Source organism: Accipiter gentilis, chromosome 21 (genome assembly GCF_929443795.1).
Source record: "Accipiter gentilis chromosome 21, bAccGen1.1, whole genome shotgun sequence".
In the NCBI taxonomy this organism is placed as follows: domain Eukaryota; kingdom Metazoa; phylum Chordata; class Aves; order Accipitriformes; family Accipitridae; genus Astur; species Astur gentilis.
This window is the reverse complement of record NC_064900.1, coordinates 3,826,452-3,853,649: the sequence shown is the minus strand read 5'-3', so window position 1 is coordinate 3,853,649 and position 27,198 is coordinate 3,826,452. Positions and strand designations below refer to the sequence as shown.

The 27,198-nt window shown below is 39.9% G+C and overlaps 1 protein-coding gene across 2 annotated transcripts in view; it reads left to right on the top strand.

Annotated features, from left to right (window-relative positions):
- The first annotated feature begins 232 nt into the window (after positions 1-232).
- SLC22A15 (solute carrier family 22 member 15) overlaps positions 233-27,198 on the top strand; it is a 42,364-nt gene continuing 15,398 nt past the window's right edge. Inside the window, exons 1-9 of one of the 2 annotated variants that reach the window (XM_049824754.1) lie at positions 233-427; positions 12,631-12,843; positions 15,940-16,072; positions 17,984-18,148; positions 19,158-19,287; positions 21,621-21,836; positions 23,160-23,300; positions 24,078-24,163; positions 26,245-26,365. In XM_049824754.1, coding sequence (XP_049680711.1) covers positions 341-427; positions 12,631-12,843; positions 15,940-16,072; positions 17,984-18,148; positions 19,158-19,287; positions 21,621-21,836; positions 23,160-23,300; positions 24,078-24,163; positions 26,245-26,365 — 1,292 coding nt within the window. In that variant the 5' untranslated portion in view covers positions 233-340. Of the gene's footprint in view, positions 428-7,502; positions 7,618-12,630; positions 12,844-15,939; positions 16,073-17,983; positions 18,149-19,157; positions 19,288-21,620; positions 21,837-23,159; positions 23,301-24,077; positions 24,164-26,244; positions 26,366-27,198 lie in introns of those variants that run through there. The other variant, XM_049824755.1, reaches the window with a different exon arrangement.

The following is a 27,198-nucleotide window of genomic DNA, read 5'->3' as shown; positions in this document are numbered from 1 at the left end:
GACAACCAGAGGAACGGACGAGCCCCCCTCCCGCCCAATTCCCCCCCGCTATTTAAACCGGGAAGATGCGCGTGCGCCGGCGCTCGTTAACGGCACCACGCCGGCCGCTGCGTTTCCGCTTCCCTGGCGGGCGCGCCCTCCCCGGGCGGGCCCCTCCCCGGCGCCTGCGCATGAGCGCCGCCTCGCGCCTCCCGCCCTTTCCTCCTTCTCCTCCTCCTTCTCCTCATCTTCCTCCTCCTCATCCTCCTCGGCGAGGGCCCGGCCGTTGCTCCCCGCCCCGGGCCGGGGATGCGCTGCTCGGCGGTCCCTCGTAGGAGCTACTCGGCGGGCGGGGAGAGGGATGGAGGTGGAGGAGGCGTTCCCGCTGGTGGGGCAGATGGGGCCCTACCAGGTGTATCTGTGCGTCCTGCTGGCCGTGCTCCTCCAGGTGAGAGGCCGCCTCCCCTCCCGTCCCTTTTCCCAAGTTCTGTGAGGGAAGCAATGCCGGGAGGGGTGTGTGTGTGTGTGTGTGTGCGCCCACCCCGGAGTGTGGGTGCTGTGGGCGGTTGTCCCCTCAGGTGGTTGGGTGGAGGTGCCTGGTGTGAAGGTTGAGGTCTTCTGCTGGGGGCTGTAAATTGGTTTTCTGCTCTGGGTTTAGCCTTGCGGCAGTTTGCTGTGCTCCTTGGGGCAAAGGTGACCCCCCGTCCAAAGGCGGAGCGAACTTCTGTGGGGTGAATTTGGGGCAGATGGCTTGATGAGATCTGAGAAGTTGTGCCTTGTGTCGCTCGGTGAGCAAATTGGGAGTATGCGGTTTGTCAGGTGGAGGGCTGGTTGAGGTGAAGTTAAACGGGGATTTCCACGCGCTGCACTGGAAGACAGTGACTTCTGTTCAGAGACTCTGCTGGGAGTCCTACACAGCCTACAGTTAATGGCCCAGGCTAGTGATCTCTAGGTTGTTTGTGGTGGAAATGTTTGAAAAGCTGCAGCTGGTCACTGATACCTCTGTGTGCAGAAGCTCTCATCAAATCAGCTGAGAGGCCATGACTGCTTATGGTACTTTGATTTGCCTTAACTCTTAGAACGTAGGGGCAATGTCTCTACATTAGGTATTTGGATGAGGCTCTACATTTGCAGCAAGGGAGATTTAGGTTAGATATTAGGAAAAATTTCTTTACTGAGAGGGTTGTCAGACATTGGAATAGGCTGCCCAGGGAAGTGGTTGAGTCGCCACCCCTGGAGGTATTCAAAAAGCAAGTAGACGGGGTACTCAGAACATGGTTTAGTGGGCATGGATGATGGTTGGACTCGATGATCTTGAAGGTCTTTTCCAACCTAAATGATTCTATGATTTTGGGTAGTCAGGTTTGTATTCTGTGATACAAACCTGCAACTCTCATGTTTTGTGATGAAAATGGAGTCCAAAGTAACAGTGGAGTGCTATAATACCATTCAGAGACTGCATGACCAAGTGATGTGTTTTGTAATGAGGTTTGTAGTCTTTAGCTCCAGCTTTGCTTCATCTTTGTGCCTATTCCTATGGGGGTGGGGAGGGGAGATGAGGACAATGTGCAGCTTCACAGTTAGACCTAGGCATATAGTTTGAATCTGGCAGAACTTTGGTTTACTCCATGTTAATGCTTCAAAAACTTAATTGTAGTGAATTCAGCTAGGCTGACAAATTCTGGCTTATGGCCATTGTGGAAACTTACCAGCTGCAGGAGGGAAGAGGGGAACTTAAGTGTCCTCCTGGGTCTGCTGGCCACTATTTTGTGGTAATCAAGAACTTCCAGTCATGAGCCATGAGACCGAAGATGTCTTCTCCTGGCAGCTAGGGGAATGACAGAAGTATTAAGAAGCTTTGTGAGATGACCAAAGACAATTCAGATGCCTAGTCCTGTCAGTTGGGAATTCTGTACTTGGTTGCAAAGCTATTTAGCTGATTAATCCTTTAAAATTGGATATTGCTTAGAGCTTGTTCTACTGGCTGACTGGCTGGAAAATTTGTATGCTCGCTGAAGACGACGGATTAAGGAAGCAATAGTTATTTTTTCTTCCAGTGCTGGTCATGTTCTGGAATGAACTGCAACGATGACAAGTGCTCTGTATTCCCTGAGTTTTAAGTAGTATGGGTCAGCTGTTCTGTAATGCTTTTGTTTGTTTGTTTTCTTTTTAATGGATTAACTTGCATTTCTCATGGGTGAAGTAAACAGAACGATCTTTACAAATCCTGGAACTAATTCAGAGTAACTAAAGAAAAAGAGTACCAGGTTTGCAGCTCTGTGTTTTTTTTTCTTCTCATGTTTTCTTAGTTCTTGAACTTCACCAGTGAGCATCATCCCCTGACTGATATATTTTCTTTGCTTCAGATCATGCAGGCGCAGGAGTTTGTAAAGGATTTAGATGTGAAGCTTGTTGTCTTTCAGTCTGTGAATAGATTTAGACTTACACAACTGGTTACTGCTTGGGTGGTTGATTGCTCTCTGTGTTCCTTTATTGGTGCCAAGATACATAATGTGTCACTGGGATGTGCAAGAGCAAGACTGAAGGCAGGTTCCACAACTGGTGTTAAGTCTTTTGTCTGGTTTATCATCAGTCTTTGGAGGATGGACCCAAAGGTAAGTAATGTATCTGATGTGTGTGATGTAGAATTAGGTAGTCATGGGCTCCTTTAGTGGATTAGATGCAGCCAGACACTGCAGAATGAGAAGTCCTGTTAGTCTATGTCACTGGCTTTGCCATGGACTCGTTATTCCATTTTATTGCTTATTTCCCTGTCCCTTCCTATGTGCTCCCTCAGTTGGCTTGTATTTTCACATAGGCCTATTGGTATAAAAAAAATATTCCTATGTTCTTAAAGATAAGAATACCACATGGGTGAAACCTATTTTTGTCTTTGATCTGTCAAGTCCTTTCATCTCTGATGCTAATGTACTGAGCTTAAACTTTCTGCTTTCCCTGCCCTGTAAGATTCCCAGCAGATGTTCTTGCTTTCCTTGTAGGCTTTTTTCTTTATGTCTGTGGGAGAAGTAAGACTTCTAAGTCCCTGTGGTTCTCAAGAAAGCAGTTACAGTGTGTGTCAAATGTGTGCAGCCACTTAGGTGGAAGGGTGGTTTCAAATGAGGCATGAATACAAACATAAAAAGTAGGGGCCCAAATGTTTACTTCTTGAGGTAAGCTGCTTATTCCCACAGCTTTTTGTGCATTGTATCTTACTCGGAACGTGCTTATGCTAAAGGATGGTGTTGCTTTCCTTGTAGAAGTGATGAAGGCTTTTAGAGTAGTTGCATCACTGAATATAATTCCTTGTTCTGATATAGCTTATTCCTGCTTGGGAAGGCTAACTAGGTGGGTGTAAGTATGTAAACTAATCACATGGAAAGATATGCTGCTACTTATTTAGCTAAGAATATTTCTACCTGAAAGTTGGTGTAACTTATAAGTGAAGACCAATCCTAACCATTTGCTCCAGTTGGGTGGGAGGAATCTTTTAAGGGAAAAAAAGGTAGTTCTTTGGTTGCATGTTACATTTCACTTCAATGATTTGGATGCTAACCAATACTCCTTGGTCCTTTAATGGCCTGTAAATAAAACATAGCTGCCAGAAGAATCAGAAATATAGTCAAGACCCAGTGTGGTTGGTCTGTCTGTAATTACTCCTTTCAGATCCTTAACTGTTCCTTAAAAGAAACAATCACTTATCTTTTCTGATATTACAGTTATAACTTTGAAAACATAATGTCTGCATCAGCTGCAGTCATGCTATATTCTGCAGAAAACATGAAATAACAATGCTGAGTTGTGACATGCTTCATTAGCAGTGGGGTCCTTAACTCTCGGATATAACACAGAAGTCTAGATTCTAATAACTGCTTACTCACTGATTAATTTTAAGTAGCTAACTTACTACCATTTTTTCCAAAAATAATCCTGAATGGAGGGGGTCATGAATACCTTATCAGCTGCCTACATCTCCATCTTCTCTCAAAATTATGCTGTGTCTTAATCCAAACCAGTGCATCATCCATATAGCTAAGCTTTAAATTTATGCTTGTATGCAGGGGAAAAGTATGGTCAGAGCAAACTTGAGGTGGAGAAGAAACATGAGCTGTAGCTTTTAGACCTTCCCTTCTTTAGCTGCATCTGAACTACAAAATACATGTAGTTGAGCTCATATTTAGGTGGTTCTGAGTGTCTTTCACAATTGCTAGGTCTTCTTGCTCTTCTAATGATTACTACATTTGCTCTGACTCTGAAACCACATGTTCTGTGTGTATCCATATAACACATCTAGTCAGCTTTTGCAATTTAACTTACAAGGCTGACTTCAGTTTCTGTGCAGTTTAGTCCTAGAAGATGCCTGTTCAATGTGCTGTTGTAAAGACCTTAACAGAATTATTGCTGATGGGCATAGCAAGAAGCATGAGTTTTGGGAGAAGCACGGAGAAGTAGATAATCTGAAGGCCCAGTAACGGAGGGAAGGCAGCAGATTGTTCTGCCTATTTAAAAAAAACCAACAACAAACCGAAAAAATGAAACTTCTTCTAAAATAGTGAAGGTTACATGCTGTGTAGAGTGCAGTGCTCTGGGGCTCTTTAGCTGTGGCTGAATGCCTTGCTTTTGCGATGTCTTTTTAACAACTGGGAGTGGAAGGTGCCTGGGAGGCACTGTGTCAGTGGTGATTGGCATCTTTATATGGAATGTGGGTAAAACATGGGGAGATATTTTCATATTAATAACAATAACTTTTTTGTTACATTGAATATTTTGTGCAATGGGATGGTATTTGGATTCAGTGGAAGCTGAAGCAATCCCATCTTCTACTATTAATCAAGATGGCTTTAAGCCTGGCAAACTGTTGAAACAATCCATCTAGCCAGTCTGTCCTCTGAGCACCTTCAGAAGATGAGCCTGGGAGTTCACAGGCATAATTCTACTGGACAGGATGGATTAAGAATATTTGTATTATGACACATCATCTCCCTTTCCTTCTTCCCTGCCCACGTGTACACGCAGTCTCTAACTTCCCGTGTTTTGTAGGCAATAAATTACCTGTATTTTTCCAGTAGCAAACCACATCATCAAGGCTCTCCTCACTGACACTTCCTCCATTTTAGAGACTCTCATTTCCTTTTCTCTCAGGTGATAGAACTTGCAGATGTGTAATTGAACTCAGAATAATTGTTTCCAACTTGCACATGGTTGTTCCTCTTTATTTCTGACCCAAATAAAGTTTTGTGCTCTCAAGTGCCTTTTTTTGTTTAACTGGTGTAGTTAATATATGTACTTCTATTTATAGGTAATGTAGTGCTTCATGTCCATTGTTTGTGTTAAATAAAACCTCTGCTTGCTTTTTTGCAGGTACCAGCCCGGTGGGACTGAAGTCCCTCTGGAGCAATAGCATCTGTTTTCTAGGTCTTGTCTGTTTACAATATGATCTCTAAGTTTGGGACTTAACCTGGTTAAACATTTGTGTTTGTGTTCACTGGTCATTTTCCTAATCCTGGTGGGTTTGTTGGGGAAAGGGTGTTACGATTATTTGCCTTGTAAGGCACAATGAAGCTTTTGAGATCCTCAGGTTAAGAAAGCTGAAGAGAATTGTATGTATAGCTTATTCCAGCTTTCTGTTTGTGGTATGCTGTTCAGTTATTGGTGTCTTAAAGAATAGAGAGAGAAAGACCAGAGCTCTTCAATCTCTTTCGATTTGCAGACCTCCTACAGGTGTCCCACTGAAGATGTGGAATCCTTGTGCAGTAAATTTAAGACTGCTGACAGCATTGTGTTTCTTAATGATTTTTCCCAGAACATTAAGAAGTAATTTGGGGACTTCTGCGGTCTGTAGGCTGTAAGTTGATTGGTTGCTGATTTAGCAAGTTCCACCACAAAATTAGAAAACTGTTCTTTCAGTTGTGGACCATGATGTTGCTCTGAAATAGCAGTAAACCCAAGATTTTTTTTTTAAATTAAAAAAACCCCAAACCAACCAAACAACAAAACACAAGTAGATCCAATTGCTTATCCTCAGGCAAGTCCTTAAAATGAATAAATGAATGAAAGCAGCTTATACATATGTCAGCAGTGTCTTTTAGTGTGGATACTCAAATAGCAGAAGCTTCTGAAGTAATCAGTGTATGCTTTTATTGCATCTTTTTACCAAGTTAACTGCTTTAGTCATTTGGTAGTGAGGAAGTCCAGGCACAGCCTAGAATGAGCTCTTCTCATAGTCTTAGCAGAACTCCCTCTGCGAGACCAAAGATGCTTACCCAGTGTTCTTTGGCAGTGTCCCAAACCAGTGTGCTAAGGTGTGAACTTTGATCTCTTATGCTGGCTGTGACTCAGATGTGTTGATAGCCAAAGCAGGCTGGAAGATATGGAGAAAAAGAGGGACAAAGATGAAATGCAGACAAAAGAATAATCATGCTTCTGTGTTTCTTTTTTTTTTTTACCAGCAGCTGCTGACTTTTTCTTCATGTTATCCTGTAAGGCTATTGAGATGGTTTGTAGTATATTCATATACTGGAATAGGAACTTCTGGCACTTTTTTGTTCTCCTGTAAGTCCTTCACATAAGAAGAATGGAGTGGCACTTCTGATGTGGTATTGATGAAACTGTATAGCTGGTGTTCAGCTGAGGAGTCTTGGCATTTGATTGCACGCTAATGTAATTTAACTTTCTTGAATATTCCTGTTCAAGCACAGGTAGTATTTATAGTGCTTTTTCATTAATTTTGGTTCTTGTTTATTGGCTTGGTGCTCTAACGTACCAGTGTGTGAGCATTTTTGGCAGAGAGGAACTGGAAGTTTATGTGTAGGTATTTTAATAAGGCACGTAAGCTTTCTGTCTGCCTTCTGTTTTTAAAGGTATAAAAATAATACTTCCAGCTTCGTTATTCATGTTGAGAGGCCTGTCAACCTATGATGTGAAGGTGACTTCATTTCCCTTGCTCAGGGTGATCCAGTCGTAGCAGTGGCAAGTCCTGTCGCAGCCCTTTTATATGAGTATGTGCTAGATAAGTATGTTTGCCTCTAAGTGTTGCACATAGTCCAGCATACTACAAAAATGCAAATGCTTTAGGCTATACTGCCTGAAGTGGTTCTGGACTTGTTTTCAGTCTACCAGCATGCAGTCAGCTGCTCTGCCAGCTCTTTAAACATATAGTAAAACTTCTGTTAATTTCTGCCACTGAACTTGATGCTTTGTAGGGCAAGGCTGTGAGTCTTTTTCTCTGGGTGGTGTACTTAGTAATGTGCCAGAAGCATTGTAGCACCTGGCTACATTGTAGGTCTCTAGCAAATTCCAGATCTCTATAGTACCATGTGCATTGCCTGTACCTCTTAACGTTATTTTGAAGAAAAAAAACCCGTACTTGTGGTCATTTTTAATGTTTCTGTGGTAGGTAGCACGCTAGGTGTTAATTTATTCAAGAGCCTGGTATACCACCATAGAGGAATCCTACTGAACTCTTTTCAATCCTGTAAATTGTTTCATCTGTCCCAGAGCAAACTGTGTAGATAATTGTCTTGCAAGATTTTGCTTCAATACAAAGCTGACAGCTGACTTAACAGCAAGCTCATTATCTCTATCTGTAGCACTGTGGAGAAATCCAGCTTGCAGGAAGTAATAGCAGCCTGTCTCTTGATGGTAAGTTTTCTTATTTGTGTATTCTGGTATTTGGGAGAATGGGGTGGTGGAAGAGGTAGAAGAATCTTGTGCTGTTGACACAATTTAATGACGTATGCATACTCACAGAGTTAAATTCACTCATGTGATCTTGTGTGAAGAATATTGTTTTGTTCTTGGAGAACACTTTGTGGAACTTTGTCTTGGCTTTCCTTTCTCACCCTCTGCATTCCACCTGCTGCTTTGCTCTCAGTTACAAGCAGACTGACAAGCAGTCTTGGGTTCACTGACAATAACTGAGAAATCTCAAATGGTATCAATTTACCTAGAAATACTGGATCTCTAGAATGGTACTAGTGACAAAAGTGCAGAGCTGAAACTACTTCCCTAAGTTTTGCTGATAAAGATCACTTCTGCTTGTGGGCAGAAAAAGGGTAGATTTATTTTTCTCATGATAGACTACAAAATAATTATTAAAGCAACTTGAGCTGAGGAGGTGAGAGCCTAGGTATGTATCCTGCAGCCCTATCACCAACGCTATCACCAGTTTTGTCATCATTAGGTAGGCAGGAGTACAGGTACAAGGTGTGTGCAGGGTTCCCATGGCCCTGTCAGGCAGAGGTGTGCACACAGGAGTTGGCTCTTTGGACCACCTTTGCAGAAAACCTGTGTAATGAAGTTATTTGCTCTTGAGACTCAAACGTTTGCCTGTGCTGACGGGAAGTAAAGCAGGCCCTGTCTGTGTGTGTGTGCTGTTTGGTGGCAGCAGTTGCTTGACTAATCTGCACATGTGCTGCCTGGCTGGTCTGAGCAGAAGGAGCACCAAACCTCTACTGATGCCATTGCCTGCCGAAATGATACTGAGCATGAAACAGTTGATGTGTGTGTTTGGATGTTTGGAACAGAGAAGAAGGGGAAGCTAGGGGGATGTTTTCCACAAACCTGTAGGAAATGAGGCTCTGAGAGTTGCGGTTTGATGTACAGTGTTAGATTTCAGTGTTGAAGAATTCTAGGATAAAGCTGTGTATGGGCTTGGGCAGACTTTGGACCTTTTTCTGTGGATTCTGGAGGCCTACACTGTAAGGTTGAACACCTCTGAATTGGGTAGGTTTCTCAGTTTCTCTACAGAAGTCCTAAGTTCTTTCAAAATATGTGTTGACTTTCTCATTGCACAGATAATAATCAACAGTGGTTACATTCTTCATGGGGAATATTTCCTATCAGAGTGGGGCTGGGTTTAAGTGTCTGAGAGGTGACATTGTGTTCTGCCCATGATGGGTCTTCGCTTTGTAACTACAACATAGCCTTTCCTTCTGTCTTAAGGTATTCTCTCATTGCGCTACCAAGAGGGGGAAGATACTTTGCTAGAAGAGTGTGTTGTTAGCAGCAGGTAAAAATTTTGCAGCAGAAAGATGTTTTAGGGCTTTCCCACACAAGACTTGGGGGGGGGGGGGGAATCATGTGACTTTAAAGGCAGATCACCCTTTTGAAATAACTTGGAGCAGATGAGATCATCAGACTTTCAAAAATAAGGTGGCCCTCCAGCTTTTCAGCTGCTTGTCATGGGTTCAGGAAAAAAATAACTCTAATCCTAAAATGTTACCATCTCTTAACTGTAGGCTTCTGCCAGAGCCAGGTTCTTCCTTAATTTCTATCTTTCCTCAAGGTGTAGTTTTAATGTTTCTGTGTTTGAAAGGTCAGCAGTTAGTGGCTTACTCATTATTTTGTTCAGCAGTGAATGCTTCAGCTGATACTTGTCTAGAATAATCAGGCTGGTTGTGTTGCTAATGAGCTGATTAAAAAGGTTGAAAGCACTTCCTAGTAGAATTTAAGTATTGTTTTTGTTTTTCATTTGTGCTTCATAATGGGTAAATTATGAGGTCTAAAAGAGTTTCTTAAATTATTTTTGTGTAGTTTCATTACACATAAATGTAACTGTTTAAGTTCTTCCTCTCCCTCCCTTGCTAGTCTTATTAGAGATTCTACATTTTTCTTGGTGTTATTTTCATAATAAATTACTTCCAACAAAACTGGTCAAGACATTCCAGATATTTCTATTAATACTAACTTTAAAATGTCAATTTTAGCTTAATTTCAAAATCTGTTAATGAAATAGCTATAAATGGCTGACTAAAACTCCTTCTACTTACCAGAGAAAGCGAAAGTTTACAGGTTATTAGCATGTTGCCTTTTAATAAAGTTCCTTACACCATGGACTTCTAATCTAGACAACTATAAAATTTTAACCTAAACCAAACTAACAAAACTCTCAGCATTTCATCATCAGTGACTATGAGCTGCTGCCTCCTCCCCCTGTGCTTGGTGTTCATCTTGATTAATACAGATCAGTGCAGGGAATTTGGTGGGGAACTGTTAACATCCATGCAGAGCCAATTAAAAATCTTTAATGAATAGAAGGTATACATTAAATGACATAAATTTGACTTGACTTGCGCTATATGGGTTGTAGAACAAGTGAAAAATTAAATGCTTTGCTTGCCATGGTGTGTATAAAGTAGCCATTTTATACCTTATAAAGTTGTTTTATATAATATTTCTATTCTAATTTGGTAGCATTTTATATTGATTACCAGCCCACACAACTATGATTGCTAAGTGCAAGCATTTTGAATTCTTAGAGGGGGAATCTCCAGATTCATTAACAGAAACCCCTGCCTTTTATTTGAATGTTAAAAACTGTATTCTGAATGTCTTTAAGTTTGCACTTCATATTTAAGACTACTTCTAGAAAATATTTCTGGTCTTCAGAAGTATAAATTTTGGGGGGTGTTTTGTGAGTGTTGGTTTTGTTTTGATTTTGGAATGAAATGAAGAAGGTTTACCATGCCTGTTAGCCAAAGTACAAGGCAGATGATCACTAGGAAAAACAGTCTTGTGGCAGCAGTGACTCCAGTGAACTTAAGTATAGAACAATACTATTTGATAACATAAAACATGTCTCCATCTTCATACATTTTTCTCATTCAACAGATCAATTGAAAGTGTTTCTATCTTTGTTATATCCTTGCTTGCTGCAGCCACTAGGATGCTTAAGGCTGGATTTTTTTATTGAAAAAATATCTGTAGTGTTTCTTTGTGTGCCTGCAATCACTTATTTTTTGATTTAGTTTTCTGTAGCTGGGGTGTGTTTCACCTACAGCAAAAATGAAAAGTGTTATGCTTTCTTTCTCTAAACTAAATGCCTTGAGGATTTCATTTCCTGAACTACTTCAAAAATATGTTTATTATTTCACAAGACAAAAGCGAAGATGTTATCACTTAGTCCTGACATGGATTGTCTGAGAGAGTTGGAATACAGGGATGCACCACAGATCGTGACCTGTAATTCTCATTTCTCAGTAATTTCAAACTGTTCTCGAGAGTACTGTATCCATACAGCCCTAGCAACATGGCCACTCATCTTTGTAACGCCTCTTTACCCATGTAATCTTAGTCATTGCCTTCTTTTGCAGACAAAGTCTTTTACTTTCACCATTATCTATCTAGAAGTTGTTATTTAGTTTAAATAATAACATACTTAACAGATTGTGTTTTTCTTCCAAATTCCTTTTGACATTCAATAATTCTATATTAAAAAATGGGAAGAGAATGATTTTTTTGAAATATTTACCTTCTGCCACTACAGTAGCAGTTGATGATGTAGAATGCAAAAAGGAGCTGATGGAAAGGACATACTTTCAGGTAATAACTCGGGGGTCTCTGTGTTAATTTAGTAGTAATTCTCATTCAGACCTGGGTGTAACTCTGCTCAGCTGTTGAACAGAATAGGATTATGTGGTGTTGCTTGCATGGGAATTCAGAGGTCCTCAGACATTTTTTTTGTGCCCATCTATGGTCTTCCCAGTTTTGAGAATTATTTATATAGCAGCTTTCTGAGAGAACACGCTTCCTGCTGGTACATTTTTCCCAAGAACATACGGAGGAGGTGCTGGGAGCAGAGCAGGGGCTGTATTCAGGAGGTAGCTCAAGTGGGGTTTGAGGATCGGAGTGGCATGGCTGAGGGTTTTTTTAATGGAGGTAGTAGTAGCCAGGAGAAGCAACAGAATTTTTTGTCAGGAGCTACTGTCCTGAGTTACTGTTCTTCAGTGAGGGCTTGTGACAAGAGGCATTGTTATTTGGGGTGGGGTGGGGGGTGTCTTTGTGTTGTTGCCGGCAACTCCTTTTGTCTCAGAAGATGTTCTCATCTGTCTTCTGTTGCTGAACTCGTGGCACTTCTTCTATGTTCAGACAGGTCTAAAACCACTGGGTTTTAAGATGGAGTTGTAATGTAGCCTGTCAAAGCAGTGGCCTGTGAATGTTCTTCTGAGCAAGCAGCAGTGACCCAGCTCTAGACCAGGCTTGAAATGTCTGGGTTTCCAGCAGTTGTATTTATTCTTTCCTAAACAAAGCCAGCTGTTAATTGTGGTATTTAGAGCTTGTGTGTCTGTATAAATGTGTAGATATCTAAAAAATGCATATGTATGTTCACATGTGTACCTTTATCTTTTTTTTTAAGAGTAAAACAGGTTCACAGAAGATTAAAAAATAGGAAAGAATTGATTTTGGTGAAACTGGGAAAGATTAGATATGAAACAGTGAGGAGGAAATTTATTCCAAATATCCAAGTAGAAGAATGAACAACACAGGTGGAAGGAGGGGATATAGTAGAATAATATACTTGCATTAATGGATAGTTTTATTTTGTCTCCTTAGTGTTACTAACAACTTTTCATGCATCTAGGAGGTGTACTTACTATGTGTGAGAGTTGGGGGGCCTCTGACTGAGGGAAGGGTGTCAGGAGAGGAACTTTTTTCTCTCAAATAATCAACATATCGAAAGTGCAAGAACCACCGTCTTGAAGTTATGGTTCTTTAGCGTGTGATATTTGGTAGATGGGAGCTATACATGGCATCTTGTAGTGGTAGAAGGTGAATATAAAATATGAGTATTTTTTAATACTGATTTGATTCGGCTGCAGAGGAAACATTGCTTGGATGTATGTTTAGCATCTTTGTTTTTGTCTTTCATGCCAGCTCTATGTGGCCACTGAAGCCATCCTCATCGCATTGGTGGGCGCAACTCCTCCTTACCACTGGGATCTCCAAGAACTCTCAGCTAATCGGAGCCATAGCAACCAGTCAGTGAGTGAGCAGAGAGCTTTTGGGGAATGGCTTCTGACTGCCAATGGCAGTGAGGTGCATAAGCACATACACTTCAGCAGCAGCTTCACATCAATAGTCTCAGAGGTAAGTCTGAAATGTGCTTCGTTGCCTTGTGTTGAGTAATAAATCTTATTGGGTTGGTTGCAGAGGCCTGGTTATACTGCTTTTTTCTTCCATACCAATGCATGTTTTGATTAGCAAATGAAACAGGTGCTGCCTCCAGGTAGGGAACAGGTAATCTATTCATATCTTTACTGGCAAGAAAAATAGCTTTTTTTATGCAGATCTTGACCAAACTTCTGCTCCAAAACTTCTAACCTTCTTCATGTGGAAGTTATATATTGGATCCTGTAGCCTGGTTCCACAACGGAGCTGGAATCATGCTATTTGTTGTACTAATGTACTCAAAATCCTTTATGGACTCTGACCTCTTTCTGGCCACCTCTTGTGATTCCCTTGCTAAGGTCAAATGCATGTAGTGCATCCATCATGCAGTTAGCAAGCAGTGGAGGAACTAGAGAGGAACTGGCTTCTGCAGTCTTTGCAACTCCAGGTATGAGGGAAGACATGGGCAGTAGGGAGTCAGGTGGACAAAGCAACTCTCTGTTCTATCCCAAAACAACTTTTAGCTTTATTGGTGTGGTGGTGTGGCCTCTGTGTTCTCTAAGTGTCTTCTTTCATGGTCTAGCCACAGTCCCTACAGAAATGATTCCAGACTCTGCACTGTGCAACACCTGCTCTTCCTGGGGCTTTCAGAATCTGTTAATGTCAGATTCTTCTGTGGAAGAGCCCTATCTGAGTGCATCTGTTACAAGACCTGAATTTAGAGCTGTACAGTTGAGTGAAGTGTAGTACCACTTGATAATTCATGGCTATTGTCTGGAGGCATTAATGCTATCTGAATTAGCCCTGTAAAGCACTTTATTGGTTATAAGCATATTAATAAAATCTGCCAGCTTTGGAATAGTACCAAACAGTTGTGTACAACAGGCATTGCTTCTTATTCTGGTAATAAAGAGGATATGAGTACTTCTGCCACTATTTAAATTAAAATCGTAATGGATGGTGGATTTTCTTTTTAGCATAATTTAAAGCTCAGTAAGGTTTTCAAACTGTCTCTGTGTTTTTCTTTTCTGCTTTTTAATTTTTCCAATATTCTTTTATTCTTTTAAACTTGACAAGTCAGATGTGTGTGGAGCCTAGCGATGTTTTAGGACATAAATTTTATAAAGATTCTTAAGCATTTTAGTTGAATGAATATGAAATGCAGGTAAAGAACAAAGTTTACTTAAAGTACAAAACTGAAAAAAAAAAATCCCAAGTTAACTTGTGTAGATTCTGCTTTGTAGTTCTTTAACATACTTCTCAGTAAAGGCCCATGTGTATAAAAGTCTTGTTACCTCTCCCGTTTCCCACTGTTAAAATAGTTTTTTTCAAAATTTTAGCTGAATGTGTGGTATATTTGGAAGTTGAGTTATGTGCTAAATATAAAGATGTTAGTGAGATCACACTTATTGGGGTATATCTCGTCACTATCTAATTTCATTACTGATGTGTAAAGAAGCTTTTTCTGTATTTGAGGAGGAGTAATGCTTAACTTGTGGCATCATTTACTAATAATATGACCATTGCAAATTTACACTGGAAAATATTCTAATGTAAAAAGCTTGATTTATGAATATCAAGCATATACATGTAATATGCTTTATGTGGAAGCCCTTTAGAGGCCGCCTTAGCTGTTGAGATTAATTTGCAGAACAAATTTTGCTTTGCAACCAAATTATCCCTTAATCCCTGAATGATTCAGAAGGCATCTAATGTCACTGAGTTTCAGTGTTGGCAGTTTCTTTAATGTTTATACCAAAAGTTAGGGCATGATTCTTGTAGCTTGTATAAAACAAACTGACCATGTTATTTCAAGACAAAATTAATCTCATATGCTGTTATTATACAAATGTATTTTTCTGGGAATTGTTTTTAAAATCTAGAGAAGCTTCAAAAACTGATTTGTTGTCACATGGTTAGTTTTAGAATTGAATTTTGCTAGTCTTGTTGCTTTATGGGCACATTACCTACTGTATCAGTAAACACCTCATCATTAAAGTGACAATTCAAAATGAAGCATATACTGAGAGTAAGCAAGTTATGTTCTTGGAGCTTCTGAATGATTTTGTTTTGTTAGCTCCCTAATCTTGGTGAGGTTTAATTGCATGGCTCTGTTCTCATGGTGAGGTAGTTTATAACTGAGCTTTGAAATAATATAAGCTTTGCTAGAAAGGATATCTAATGGGATTTTGGTAGAGGAAGAGAAGATTATGAGGAGAAGATTAGAGTGTTATTGCAGGGATAATGACATAATCACCAGCTTACCAGCACAGGAAGAAAAGTTGGGTATCACTAAAAGGAAACATTATCTCAGGGTGCAAGAGGAGTAGAAAATTGAAGAACAGAAGATGTGGAGTTTTTAAAATAGAAAAGGAAATCACTTTTGAACAGTGAGAACGTGGCATATTTTCATTCTACAGTTTTGTGGGGGAAAGACTCTCCTGTCAGGTTCAACCTGAGACGTTAATTCTGTAAGAAGCAAACATATGAAGATCAGGTTTGTATTTGGAATTGGGAAGAACTGGAAATGACACAAATTACACTGTGAAAAATATGAGTATTTGCAATACCAGAAAACCTGTCTAATGCTACCAAAGTGTTTCTCAGTGACAAGACAGTTCATAAGGAGGAACATATGCAGGGTTATCTTTGGACGTAAACCGCAATTTTTATTTTTGCGTAGTGTGCCCACACACTGGGGCAACATAGGTCAGGAGGTAGGACTGAGTGTATTTATGCTAGTAGATTTATGTGAGAAAAGGCAATAAAAGGGAGAGTGGGAGAAGGCTGCAAAAATTACAATATTCTGAGGGATCTGTCCTTGGTTTCAGAATCAAAGACTGCATGCGATTTGGAGGAACTGCGTAATTGGTTAGTACCACCTGGTGAGTCAGAGACAGCAGTTTTGTTTTGGTGACTGTCTGATGCCTGACTGAACGTGATGCTTAGGAGATTTATGCAAAGTTTGATTTTCCTTAAAGTATGCTATCCTCCTCCAACTATTAGCTGTTGGTGAACTGCTGAACTGTTTGGATTCTGGTTAATTAGCCTTTTCTTTTTTTTTCCTCCATCCAGTGGTTTTTAATTGGCAACACATCATACAAAGTCAGTGCTGCCAGTTCTTTCTACTTCAGTGGTGTGTTTGTGGGAGCAATCTCCTTTGGCCAGCTCTCAGATCGGTTTGGGAGGAAGAAAGTCTATCTCACAGGTAAACTCTGCCATCTAACAAAATGAATGAAGTGGAGGTGTTGTGTCTCTGAAGATCTGTGGCAAGAGCCCGGTTTCTGCTGAGAGCTTGATATGCAGCAGTGAATCATGTGCTGTGATTTTTTTAATTATTTTTTTTGTCCTTCTGGTATACTTCAGGAATAGAAGTAGGGACAAGAAATTAATATTTGACTATTCAATCACCATCTGAATATCTGGGAGGTGTTCTGGATTTAGGAATCATACCATAAGGACTTACACTCATGCATGTCATGCTCATGGGATCTCCATGTGTTGCAATTAATATTCCTAGTAACCTGCTAGGAATTTGTTGCACACTTTATCTCCTGTCAGCATGACTTATATTTTTATGTATTTGTGATCCTTATCGTGTTTTAAAGCTCACAAGCTTTTTCACTGTCCCCAGATCAGACAACACTTGGAACTTCAAATTTTGTGTATGTATTTATGAAGTTGTCTGTCAATGGATGAGCATGTAGAATTAAAAAATGGATTATTTTTTTAAAGTAACAACCTCATTCAAAGCAGACAAAGGTGGGCCTGCTATGCAGTGCAAAGTCCCCATGTACTGTCCCTGGTAACATTTCTCTTCTCTAGTTTGTATAGACTATTTTCTAAGAATGAGGGGAGATACCCAGTTCTCTTTAATATCTTCATCAATGATCTGGACGAGGGGATTGAGTGTACCCTCAGTGAGTTTGAGATGACACCAAGTTGGGGAGGTAGTATTGATCTGCTTGAGGGTAGGAAGGCTTTACAGAGGGATCTGGACAGGCTGGATCAACGGGCCAAGGATAACCGTATGAGGTTCAACAAGGCCAAGTGCCGGGTCCTGCACTTGGGTCACAACAACCCCATGCAGCACTACGGGCTTGGGGAAGAGTGGCTGGAAAGCTGCCCGGCAGAGAAAGACGTGGGGGTGCTGGTTGGCAGCCAGCTGAATATGAGCTGGCAGTGTGCCCAGGTGGCCAAGAAGGCCAATGGCATCCTGGCCTGCATCAGAAAGTGTGGCCAGCAGGAGCAGGGAGGTGATTGTTCCCCTATACTGGGCACTGGTGAGGCTGCACCTTGAGTCCTGTGTTCAGTTTGGGGGCCCTCGCTACAGGGAAGATGTTGAGGTGCTAGAGCATGTCCAGAGAAGGGCAACGAAGCTGGTGAGTGACCTGGAGCACAAATCTTATGAGGAGCTGCTGAGGGAACTGGGGTGTTTAACCTGGAGAAAAGGAGGCTGAAGGGAGACCTTACTGCTCTCTACAACTACCTGAAAGGAGGGTGTAGTGAGGTGGGTGCTGGTCTCTTAGTGATAGGACAAGAGGAAATGGTCTCAAGTTGTGCCAGGGGAGGTTTAGATTGGATATTGGAAAAAATTTCTTTACTGAAAGGGTTGTCAGGCATTAGAACAGGCTGCCCAGGGAAGTGGTTGAGTCACCATCCCTGGAGATATCTAAAAGATGTGTAGATGTGGTCTTAGGGACATGGTTTAGGGGGCATGGTTGACTGTTGGACTCAGTCTTAAAGGTCTTTTCCAACCTAAACGATTCTATGATTCTATTTAATCATATGATTTAATCTGTGGCTTCTGTATGGGGTTAAATATCAAGCCATCTTAACTGGAGCCAGACAGTAATTCTGAGTATATGAAAAAATTGTCTGCCGTGAACTGAATTTGAAGGTTTGGTACTGCAAATTATGTATCAGAAACCACTCCTTTTGTCTCCCCTTTTATGATACTGACTTTAAGTACTTAAATTTCTGCTCAAACCTGTGTTGTAGTTGTTGAGTGTGATTGCTTGGGACAGATACCACTGAACATCAAGTAAAGATACTGATAAATGCTTCTGTTTTAACTGAAGTACTCTTCTGAAATGAAACCTTTGGCCTTGTTTTCCAGGTTTTGCTCTTGACATCTTGTTTGCCATTGCAAATGGATTTTCACCCTCGTATGAATTCTTTGCCATCTCTCGCTTCTTGGTAGGGATGATGAATGGTGGGATGTCACTGGTGGCCTTTGTTCTACTGAATGAGTGTGTGGGTACTGCCTACTGGGCATTAGCAGGTAAAGTTTGAGTGCCAGTGTCTTTATCGTCAGAATTTATAAATTTCAGTCTCGTACTGCTTGACACACCACAGCTAACACCATAGCAGTTGTGAATTTAACTGCTTGAGCATCTGTGTGACCACAGTCTTTGAGCCTGGCTTTGTTTAATACAAACCTTAGGCAAGCACAGTAGATGGCTTGGGGCCATTCAGTTTTCTGCATCACTCAAGTTGACAAAGGTCCTGTTGAAACATCCCCTGTGAATGTTACGCAGCTAACTACTAATCCAAGGTTCATGATTGCTGAGCTCTATCCATTGGAATTTTGGACTCTGCTAAACAGAGCTTAGTGTTTGTGTGCTAAATATCAATTCTTTCATTCCTGGCAGTTCTTCAAAAGAAATCAAAAGTGGTTTTATATAATGGGAAAATGAGACAACTGTTGTTCGTGTTTAAAAAAAAAAAAAAAAAATAAATTGTCCCATGTGGTAATCAACCTTAGAATTTAGAACAAAAGATCCAGACACTCTTAACTGTCTTGGTTGCTAGTGTTGAAGCTGTCTTTCAGACGTGCCTATAAATTGTACTGTTAACAGCTCTGGGGCCTGACTTATCCAGTCTGTGACAAGTGCCAAAGAAGGGCTATGCTGAGACTGTTTTAAAACAGAGTATCTTGCAAATCATGAACTACAAATGAATACTATACATTCCTAAAAATACCAGTTTTTCAATGGTTTGTAGTATTTATTTTTACACATAGAAAGCTAAAAAATTTATATTTGTAATTGTAAGACTTAATTGTTTATGGGGCTTTGGACTTGTATTGATCTTTGCAATTAGATGTAATACTTCTGTCCTGCATGGGTAAAGGACAGACTATTCTTTCATTGAATAGCTGTGGTTTTGCCTGTATCGCTCAGTGAATTTTTCTTAATGAAGTGTTAGTTTTTGTCTGATCCCATGTGTTGAGATTTAATGTCCCTTAAAGGTGTCATAATGTTTTGTTTTGTTTTTTAATTGTATGTTAGGATCTATTGGTGGCTTGTTCTTTGCTGTGGGAATTGCCCAGTATGCTTTATTAGGGTACTTCATTCGTTCCTGGAGAACTCTGGCTGTTGTGGTTAACCTGGAAGGAACAATCGTCTTTCTTCTCTCTCTGTAAGTTATTTTTCAAACTGAGTTTCATCAAGAAAGATGTCAAAAATAAGAAAGAAAGAAAAAAAACCCCAACCCCAAAACCCCAATGAGCAAACCAAACTAAGTCAAGGTGCCTTTGTAGGATGGCATTAAATGGTGTAACTAAGGTACCTCTACCACCCCATGCTCTGTGCTTTCTTTAAATAGCAGTGCTGCAGTATTTGAAAATGTAAGTATACATTGTATTGTATATGCATTATTACTGTAGATGGGAACAGTCTCTAGAATGGCGTAGAAGCCCATCCTGGTCTTTAACTGATATACGTAGATGATCTAAACTGTTGTCTGGTATGATACAAGACACTGTCTATACATGTTGAAAGATACAAAAATGTTTTTGTGGTTATGTGATAACATGATGTTTCTCTTACAATTGTGCTTACACAGAAGGAACAACATCAAAATTGCTTGCATATAAGTCTTAAAGGTGACATGCAAAAGAAAAAATGGGCAGCTTCCTTTTATTTTTCAAATGTGATTAGGAAAGAATAGGAAGAAGGCTGCTTTATTAAGTGTCATGGTTTAACCCCAGCCAGCAACTAAGCACCATGCAGCCACACACTCACTTCCCCCCTTCCCAGTGGGATGGGAAAAAAAACAGGGAAAAGAAATAAAACTCATGGGTTGAGATAAGAATGGTTTAATAGAACAGAAAAGAAGAAACTAATAATGGTAACACTAATAAAATGACAACAGTAATAATAAAAGGATTGGAATATACAAATGATGCACAGTGCAATTGCTTACTACCTGCCGATTGATGCTCAGTTAGTCCCTGAGTGGCGATCCCCCCTGCCCCCACTCCCCCGGTTTACATACTGGGCATGACATCCCATGGTATGGAATACCCCAGTAGCCACTTTGGGTCAGCTGCCCTGGCCGTGTCCCCTCCCAACTTCTTGTGCCCCTCCAGCCTTCTTGCTGGCTGGGCATCAGAAGCTGAAAAATCCTTGAGTTTTTAGATTAAACATTACTTAGCAACAACTGAAAACATTAGTGTTATCACCATTCTTCTCATACCTAGCTCAAAAACATAGCACTGTACCAGCTACTAGGAAGACAATTAACTCTATCCCAGCTGAAACCAGGACATTAAGATAGTAGGGGTTTTGTGTTTGTGGACTTCAGCACTGAAAGCTATATGATGCAGTGTGCTCTTCTTGCATACTTCCTGACAGCAAAATCTCAGTAACTTAAAAGAAGAAAATAACTTCAGCTGCTGTTCAAACTTAAGGCTTTTTTTCCTTCTGACATCTATTTAACTTCAGTAACTAACTTTATTCAAAAAGTTCTTTGCTAAAGAGTCAACACATCCTTTTGAAGGAAGCATCAGAACTCAGGGAGAGGTCTTAGAGGCTGTTCATGAGGTGGAAGGCAGAGGTGACACTTCTGATATTTCAAAACTTAATGGCGTTTGGGGCCTTTGGAGAAAAATTTTAGCTTTCAGATCAATATGTACAAGTTTTTGAAGTGCTTTGTGCTTGGCACTTCAGAGCTGTGTTCAGAGGCCTATCTTACTGTAAGAAAAGATATTTTTTATTTCAAATTTCACACTGCCTCCTTCCCACATTGCTTAAAAATTACTCTGTGCAGAAAATGCTACCAGATTTATTTTATTATGGGGAAGAAAACATGTTCCTTTCTAAGCTCTTTTTTTATAAAAGCATAGAATCACTTCCTTTAAATTTAAAGGAAAAATGTCACTTCTGGTCAGAGGCAAAAATCTTAAAAAGCTTCTGGCAAAAGACTGAAGTTTAAATTAGTTCTGGGAATCTGAAAGTAATAGAAGATTTGTTTTTTACGCTGTGTTGGCATTATAGGCCTACCAAATGAACAGTACACATGGGGAGCAAGAGCATGACCTTTGCACAGCCTCTGTCTTTCCGTCTGCAGGAGAGCATTTGGGGAAAAAGTTGGAAAATGAGGAATGGAAGACAACTAGTTGGTGTTACAAAAACATCCTGTGTTACCTTTAGTAATATGGTGCATCCTTAATTCTGAATTCTCTGAAGACAGGGTCCTAATGATACTGCAACTTGTAGTATTGTGTATGTATGTGTGTGTATTTATGTATGTACTCTGTAATTTCTTGGTATCTAAATTACATGTGGCTTACGTTCCCTTTCCTTTCAAAATGCTTTGCCTCTGTTTAGTAAGTGAATTTTATACCTGAAGGGTTGTTTGAGAAATTTTGTTATACTGAAGTGTATTTCAGCCTTATTTTCATAGACAAGTCCAACCTCATAGAAAAGAAAAGCCCTAAAGCTGCCTGTTTATGTATGTGTGTTTTTCAGATTCATTCCAGAGTCTCCCCGCTGGCTTTATTCACAAGGCCGGCTGAATGAAGCAGAAGATGCCCTCTACCTCATTGCAAAGAGGAACCGCAAGCAGAAGTGCACTTTTTCATTAAAACTCCCAGCAGAGAGGAGCTCCAGAGAGGCGGGCAGCTTCTTGGATCTGTTCCGATATAAGATTCTCTTGGGACGCACCTTGATCATGATGTTTACCTGGTACTTGAAATACTTTGTAGGCCCAGCGGTGCTACTACTGTTGCCTCTTTTTAAGTCTTTGAGAGAACATGTTGCTGATAATTGGCTCATCCTGCAGATAGTACTTTGTCTCAGCCTCTATTATTAGGGACACTACCTAAAAATGATCCTTGTATTATATTTCCTTAATGCATTTCTAACATGAAGCCATTTTTACAGTCTAGTTCTGAGGTGTGTTACCTTTGCATTTGTCGTGCTTTTTGAGTCTCAAAATAGTTCAGAACTACTTCTTCCTTTCTGACCCTCAAAGGCTGCTGAGATTAGTCATGCTGTCCTCTTCTTTGGCCCAGTGCTGTGTCAGTACTTTCAGTCACATGGATTATTCTTTGTTTTCTGTGTAAGGAGCCCATTAGCAGGTGGGTGGTCTACCTTGTCTAATGAGTGTGTTTATTTTCTTAAGAGAAGGTGCTGCCAGTGCTAGCTAGTAAGGAGCAGGAACCCACGATGCTACCTCTAGTCACTAGCAGAAATTTAATGCCAAAAGTGCCTGTTTTGTTTCAGATAGTTCTGCTAGCCCTGAGTCTTTTGCTGCTACTTTGAAATAAACCTTATATATGATGTAGTACATGAGTCCTCTGGAGTTACTGTTCATACAGTTGCTTTTATAATGCACATATTTGGGGAAGATGTATTGATTAAGAAAAAAACAAATGGCATTATTTTGTCAGCAGACAACATAGAGCTGTTTTCCTGTTGCTTTTCCAAATGCTTATTGCAGAATAGTCTTTTTTTTCCTGTTCCTTAAATGAGAACTGCTGATTTCCTGCAGAATGAATTAGTGACCTGTTCCTTTCCCCTCTGTAAAGATGACATCCAGTCAGGGTTACAAAAGAAAAGTAAAAAATCAGAATTGGAGAGTGAATAAAACTGGACCAGGGTGTAGAAATTAAAAGAAAGTGGAAGTGTCTGAACTGTTTGAGAAAGGGTTTGCACATAATTGGAAAAGTATGGATGAAAGTGAAACCTGGTAAAACCAAAAAGGACAAAGACATCATTCCTCAAGTCAAATAATAGAATCATGATCATATTTTAACTTTATTCTGGTTTATGCACATTCTTCTTAAGTGTATTCTTAAGTTTAACTGAGTTGTAAGTCTGGAATTGGGTCTGTGGAGAGACAAAATGGTTTACTTGCCTAGAAAGCATCATGCACTTGTAGAGAAACATTTTAGACCTGTCTTCTGCAACACTAAATATAGTTTATAGTGTATTGTGCCAGACCAGTGCTGTGATTTGGCAGGCAAAGCAGCAGCTCTGATTTTACTCTTTTTCTGTCTTTTGCAGGTTTGTGTGCAGTTTGGTTTACTATGGTCTTACTCTTAATGTGGGTGACTTGGGTGGAAGTATTTATGCCAATTTAGCCCTTTCAGGGCTGATAGAAATCCCAGCATACCCAATATGTATTTACTTGATTAACCAAAAATGGTAAGTATGAAATTTATTTACCCATTCAGGGTTTTGTTTTGTGACAATTTTTCTCAAAGATAAGTTTCCTGTACATTGCATCTCCTAGCTTCTCTCTGTCGTGTGGGGCTTCCTTCTTCAGTTTGAAAGTGCCATTGATATAGCTTTATTTCAAGTAACAGTTTAACTTGTTCTCAGTAGCTCACTTCATTGATGAGCCATTTCAATTTGGCTCAGAGTTGAGGCTGAGCTCCTGGATCAGTAGAACCTAGCTGTGCTGACTCCATGCTAACACAAGATGGCGTTCTTCCCACCTCTGTCTTGTAATCCCCATTCTCACTGTTATGTCAAAACTATTGCAACTAAATTCAGCTGAAGCTATCGTGTGGTTTTTGTGTAATAGTTGCTGTGCGCACTAGTGTGTGAGCAGAGTTGTTGATTCAGATATTTAGCCTTTTCGTGAGCCATGATACTCTGGACAATGTCTTTCACTTTTTGTAGAATTCACCTCCCAATCTCTTCTCTACGTGTCTCCTGAGGAGCTTTACAAATGTGCACACACAGCGGGAAGCAAATCAAAAATCCTAGAAATTGTCAGCCACTGCATAAAGGCTTCTTGGTGCTCATTTTAAGAGTGCAATAGAAACTTGTTTAAAAAGTGTGAGAGGAAGTGTTTGTGGGAGATGACATTCAGAATTTCCAACTGCAAATAAAGAGACAACGTGAATTTAGAGGACTCATTGCTCTGCAAACTACAGATCTAATGCAGAATAAAGCTTTGTTATCCTTGCACATCAGGTTTGGTCGGAAGCGAACATTGAGTGCATTTCTGTTCCTGGGAGGATTGGCTTGTCTTATTGTCATGTTTCTTCCTAAAAAGAAAGGTAAATATTTCCTCTTGTTTCTGGAGTATGTGATAAAAATTGGTAAATACAGTATCCTACAGCCTAAGAATTTGATGGTTGCCAGTAGGTTACACTCATGCCGTGTGTGAGTCTCAATTTTTGAAGCCAGAGAAGCTAACTTGCAAAAAAGATAAGCAGCAGCCTTCCTAAAATCTTAAGGAAATCTTGTTAGAAAGGTTTGGATTTCAACTTTTGTCTTTGGATTCTGCCCTTTACTTCTGATCATATCAGTCGCTCCTTTCCAGGGTTTCTGACTTAATTCCAAAGAATCATGTTTCTTGGGGTATCTCATTAGCCAAATGATATGTCAGTGTAAGTAGTACCCATGCAACTTGTATGTATCTCTCCAAGTAAAAGACCAATGTCAAAAGATCCTAAGAATTGAATATTGGGGCAAGTTTTCATCTTTTCCTCACTGTTCTGTAATGTTCAAGACTGGTGTGATTTGTGGTATTAGTAATGTGGCCACATAACTTCTAGTTCAGAGAGCAGTCTGAAAGCCTTCTGAAGCAAGGGGTCTTTAAGAAATGTGAAACGAAATGTCTTTTTTGTAAAGGGACACTAACATTCATTTCTTCATTTTTCAATGTTTTTCAAAACAATAGAAACAAAATTGCAAAGTGAGCAATTTTTCCTTTTAAAACTAGCTACGTAAATTCATCTCAGCTTGTTAAGATTTGTGTGTATAACACGTGTCATAAGGAGAGAAAATGCTTCAAATGTTTGAAGCATGATTCAAAAATATTAAATATTTATGATGAGAGAGTGCATAAACTGTTCTAGATGGCAATGAGTCTAATAGGCAAAACTTTCTTTAAAGGGCTGAAATCAAGTTTCCAGAAATATTCCAGATGCTAGACCCTGGGCACTCAGAGATATTCTGGTTAGGCTGGTACCAATCATCAAGTAGTTTTTGCGTATCAGTCGAAGTACAGTGTGAAAAGAAACATATTTTCGGAGTCTAGAACTGTGAGACCCCAGGAAATCAGCTGTGCTGAACTGCCAAAGTCAGCCAGGAGGCAAGTGCCCTGGGAAGCAAAATGGCTAACTGGCCAGAAGAAAGCACCTGTCTCTACTGAGCATGATTTGTTCAAAGCTGTAATGGCTTATGCTGTAGCCTGCCTTGGTAGGCATTTAATGCATGTTCTGATGTGCCTGGTATAAGTGAATAAGCACTGGCTGTTCAGACAAAACTGAGCTGGGTGTGATATTTGGTATGGTTCTTTACAGCATCTTATTGTCTTTTGGTTTTCTTCTAAAGTAATAATGTTAGAAGCATGTTATCATACTATGGAATGGACACTGAATAGGGCTCTTTTTAGTAAAACAACGTTGCTCACTTTTGAAAAATGTATCTGTTATTCTATTCTTAGACTACTTCTAAGTTCAGTATTTCATTAGTGGTAGACTCGGAAAATGTTGAGTTTTAGTTTCAGCTTTTACTATGTTTCTAGGATTTTTATCTTACGTATCTAAAATTTGATATTCTAGTAGAGCCTTAATGTAGGATTTCAATGCTTTAAAGATGTCACTTACTGGAACACCAAGGACAAGGAAAGGAAAACTCAGTTTCTCTTTTTTCTGGTATTGAGCAATAGTTCCATTCTGTAGTCTCTGGGACTGTGTAGTCATTTAACCCAGTCTTTTTCTATTAGATTATATTTAATAGAATGGAAACAATTTTGGGCTAGTTGGCAAGTCTGCTGTGAATTTGAAATCCATTTTTTCAGTGTGTTATATGGAGAGTTTTTCTCTTTGTACAAATTTGATTGCACAGATAAAAGTAATAAATCTGTAGACACAGAATATAAATTATGTTGGATGATTTCTGCCATTGCTGCCTAAAAGAAAGCTCCTTGGATTCTCTTGAGTTCTGAGAGTTCTCCTGAAGGTACAGATCACCTCTGACAGATACTGTCCTTTAATAGAAGAACACTTGGCTGCCATAGCAGATTCTTCAGTAGATTCCTTTTTACTCCATACTGTTGTGTGATTGAAATGATTACAGAGATGTATTTGAGTGCTCAAAAGCCTTATAAGGGTCACATTTTCTTTATCAGATACTGGAGTGTTCGCAGTGGTGAATAGTCGCTCTCTGTCTTTGCTGGGGAAACTGACAATCAGTGCTGCATTTAACATTGTCTACATCTACACATCAGAACTTTATCCCACAGTGATCAGGTAACACAAGTTAATTTTAAGGTCTTCATTTTTCTGGTTCTCTTACCTAATCACATTTTACTACCTTTTTTTCTATTAACTGTACCTTTTCATTTGAGATTTTCAGTTATGTATAATGACTATCAGTAGTTCTATATGCAAAACTTCTTCCTTTATCCTCTTCTCACTTCCTCCTCCCTCAAATTTGCAGTGTTTTCTTCAGACTAACCATATTCTTTATATAACAGTAAAATAGTCCTTTGGTTGCTTGGTATACCCACAGCCTCTCTCCACTAATGAGGATAACAATAGTATTGCTGATATTTCTTTAATGAGTGATATCTGTAACTTTTTCAGTGCTTTACAAGCCAGACAACTCTATTAAACATTCACACTTGCTTAACCAGCAACATGAAGATGACTGGTCAATAAGCTTTGTAAAAGTAACTTAATGCTTCATAGGCTATATGTAAGCAACAGTAAAGTTTCACTCACTAGAGGCAGAAGTACCTTGTGCTTGTGCTGACAGAGCAGACAAAAGCATCTATCATATGGGTCCAATTTTTAGTAGATATTTTAACCAGGTGTTATTGTTGATGATCAGCCACCAGTGAAACTATACTGTGGTGTTTTTCATGGGTGGGCAAATGTGATGATACATAGGATTTGGATAAAGGAACTTAGCCAAAGTTTCAGGCAGAGACAAGATGCATTAACTGAAATTGCACGTTCTTTGCCTCTCTATATGTGTGTGTATGTTGGAATTCTGAATCTGCGGGGTTTTTTGCTTCTCTTTAAGCACAAAGTGTATGTTTTAATTCCTGTCATGCGATGCTTTCAGTTATATTTGACTT